The sequence below is a fragment of the Trypanosoma grayi genome (genome assembly GCF_000691245.1).
Source record: "Trypanosoma grayi strain ANR4 Tgr_1303_V1, whole genome shotgun sequence".
NCBI lineage: Eukaryota > Euglenozoa > Kinetoplastea > Trypanosomatida > Trypanosomatidae > Trypanosoma > Trypanosoma grayi.
In genome coordinates this window covers 1-3,097 of record NW_008826922.1, presented here as the reverse complement: position 1 = coordinate 3,097, position 3,097 = coordinate 1, and the positions used below count along the sequence as shown (strand labels likewise).

Sequence of the window (3,097 nt, the reverse complement as noted above, 5' to 3'; positions counted from 1 at the left end):
TCTAGTGCAGGCCAAAGCAATGTATGGTATAGAAGTATGGTACTGGGACGCATCATCCACCTCGCGAACAACGCTTAATGCCGGGCAGTACAAAGCCTGTAAAATAATCGCCGGCATTCCCAAAGGTAGCCGCACAGAAGATGCTTTACTTGAGGCCAACCTGCAGCCACTGAGTACGACGGTACTCACTTGTAGCCTCAAATATGCGATCCTGTGCGAAACGCGAAGAGGGGCGGTACGTGACAGCGCCAGAGTGGTTTATTCAGCTGACCACCCCGTACGACAACTGTAAACCCCCATCATGGCACAATACCCAGAACTCCATATTGAAGCTAGGATCCCGCCCCTCACGCCCCTCACGCTACGGTGGGCATCCCGGGTCCTGTTTCACACATCGCTCGAAGGTGTCACCGCGGAGGACCCGGACGAGGTCAGGCTTCACGCATGTACCAGATGGATAGCCCGACACTTCCGCCGGAAGGGACCTACGCCACCTGATCGCCCCCACTATGAACTATGGACGGATGGCTCTGTCGAACTGGGAGTAAAATCTGGCGCAGCAGCCATGATTTACCTCAACGGAGAGCTCCTTGCCCAAGCAAAGGCAGGCGCAAACCCAATAGCGTGTAGATGCCGAGCTGAATCTATTGCATTCCAAGTTGGCCTGCAGAAATTGCTGGACATCATTCCCCGCCGCAACACTCGGCCGTGCAGAGTCTCCGTCTTCACGTATTCCCTGTCACTCCTCATGGCACTCCGGACAGGTCACCTGACAGTAACAGACCCCATATTGAGAATAATATGGAACCTGTTATTGGACCTCCAACACTACAAGGCACGCGTACGGCTACAATTTATATTTGGCCACTGCGGCGTTGCAAAGAATGAGGCATGTGATAAGGAAGCGAAGACGGCCTCTGACCTACCGCAGCGCGGGGACACGTGGATACCGGATGTGGTAGCGCTGGCCAAACGTCACATACGTAGCCAGCTGCCCAAACCATCTACCCACCGCTTCAGCATCACCGGCCATTGGAACCCGACACGCAATGATCCCAGCTTAACTCGGGAAGAAGAGGTGGTCCTAGCTCGTTTTCGCACAGGTGTATCCCACCGCTACGGCTGGCTACTGCGAGTATTACAGCCCACCACGCCAAATACATGCAGGTGGTGCAACCCCATAGAACCCCCTTCCCCACTCAAAAAGCCTCGAATAGAAACGCCTGCAGCAAACACAGAGGCAGCGCCTTTGCGTTTCCGTGATCCGGTCAACTGCCCGGTATGTCAAACCCGCAATGGCTGTCGGTCAAGCGCTGTGGTTCACATGGTCAACAAACATGGATTCACACGTGCCCGCGCACTCTGGAAAGTCAAGCATCCCACANCCCGCCATGGCTGTCGTTCGAGCGCTGTGGTTCACATGGTGGGCAAACATGGATTCACATATGCCCGCGCACTCTGGAAAGCCAAGCCTCCCACAGCCGCGGGGCCGCCGGACATCCCGCCAGAACCCCCTCCCCCAGCACCAAGGCCCAAACGCACTGCACTGGACACAACGAGTGATCTCAACCCGATCACCAAGAGGCGTCGGGAAGAGTTTGCTTGCACCTTATGCGCGGCGCCGTGAAAAGGAGAGGCCGGGCCAACAAGGCACCTTCGCTACTTCCACCCCCAGCAATTCCAAAACGCAGAACGTAAACGAGCTCGGGGGATGGAAGAGAAGGCCACAACATTGCTTTTTCACTGCGATTACTGTGGGTTCGGAGCCCTAAGCAAGACGGGGCTCTTATCCCACATTCGTGCCAAGCATCGTTCCCCAGAAGAACCGCCACGAGCAGTGACACCACGGCCCACATTATATTGCCCAATATGTCTCAGACCCATGGGCAACGCTGGAGGACTGGCAAGCCACATGAAATACAAGCACCCCGGCGAACAGAATACTAGAGCACAAGACCCAAACACAAGCACACCAAAACTCCCCAAGAGAGAGAGAGAGGACCCCCCTACCTTGCACGCCACTCCTATAAAGCAGGAAAAAGATGAAGCAGAATTGCCCCATCCTAAAAAGCGTATGAGAACGGAGGCTTCTTCCCCGACGGACGGGCAGCTAAAGAACGAGGGAGCCGCCCCCCTACCGCCCGAGCGGCGGAGAGAGATACAATGCTTGGTGTGTTTGAAATGGTTCGCTTCTCTTGAATCCGTTCGACCGCACTGCCGCCGCTATCATGAGGGCCACGGGGTTCCTGTAACGGTAAAACGCCGGCGGCTCCATGAGGATGCTCCTGATGACTTGACTCTGTCTGCCTTCTCGTGCCCCCCGTGCGGATTCCAGTGCCACAGCAAACATGGACTCACAAGGCACCGTATAGCCAGCCATGGATTCAGGCCGGGCGTAGTGAAACCTAACCAACATGGACAGTGTGAAGAGACGGGCATGCACCTATTGAGCTGCCCCGTATTAAAGAGTCTACGCTGTCACTTTGGGGTGGATGAGGGCGACATGTGGAAGTTATGCTTCATGAAGGAGTTCGCCACATACCTGCTGGAAGTGAAAAGGCTTTGTCCCCAACGGCCTTCCCCAATAAAACAGATGCCAACCATATAGGACCAGGGGTAGCCCATTCTCCCCTCTACGCTTCGTCCTCCAACCTAAAAGTTTCCCGACCTTGCCGCCAAAACGCGGTTCGCCCCCCCATAGGGGGGGCAGGGCCAATGGGGCGAGTAGGCTTTAGAGCTCCCGGATGGGGGGAAACGGCCGCCCGATTCCTTCAGCGCGTCTTTCCTCACTGGGCTGGCGCAACGAAAAAGAAGAACAAAATACCAAAAAATAAACCAAACACAAAACAAAAAAAACATCAAAGACAACATAATACATAACAAAACAAAGGGACCTCCTTCCGCATGAAACTTACGCCGTGACGGATGTGCTCTGCGATAGTAGTTGGTGAAGCAGGGCCATCGACAAGAGTCGAGAAAAGACAAGGAAGAAAAACAAGTTAACCAATATAACGGTGTATTGTGATTTCTCTGCGATCACCAGTCGGGGTACACAGAGGTTTGTGGATCAGATAGAAGCGTTCCGAGCGCCAGCGCT

General features: G+C 54.7%; 3 protein-coding genes across 3 annotated transcripts; all 3 read left to right on the top strand.

Moving 5' to 3' along the window:
- Nucleotide 1: 1 nt before the first annotated feature.
- On the top strand, nt 2-292 carry DQ04_13031020 (Tbingi protein; the record flags this gene model as incomplete). Its single annotated transcript, XM_009316875.1, has 1 exon — nt 2-292. A coding segment is annotated over one exon (291 nt), but the record flags the coding sequence as incomplete, so codon positions are not given.
- A 9-nt stretch (nt 293-301) lies between these two features.
- DQ04_13031010 (Tbingi protein) lies at nt 302-1,627 on the top strand (the record flags this gene model as incomplete). The annotated part of the gene is made up of 1 exon (XM_009316874.1): nt 302-1,627. One exon carries the CDS (start codon nt 302-304, stop codon nt 1,625-1,627), a length of 1,326 nt encoding a protein of 441 aa, XP_009315149.1.
- An 84-nt stretch (nt 1,628-1,711) lies between these two features.
- Nucleotides 1,712-2,608, top strand: DQ04_13031000 (Tbingi protein; the record flags this gene model as incomplete). Its single annotated transcript, XM_009316873.1, has 1 exon — nt 1,712-2,608. One exon carries the CDS (start codon nt 1,712-1,714, stop codon nt 2,606-2,608), a length of 897 nt encoding a protein of 298 aa, XP_009315148.1.
- Between the last annotated feature and the right edge of the window lie 489 nt (nt 2,609-3,097).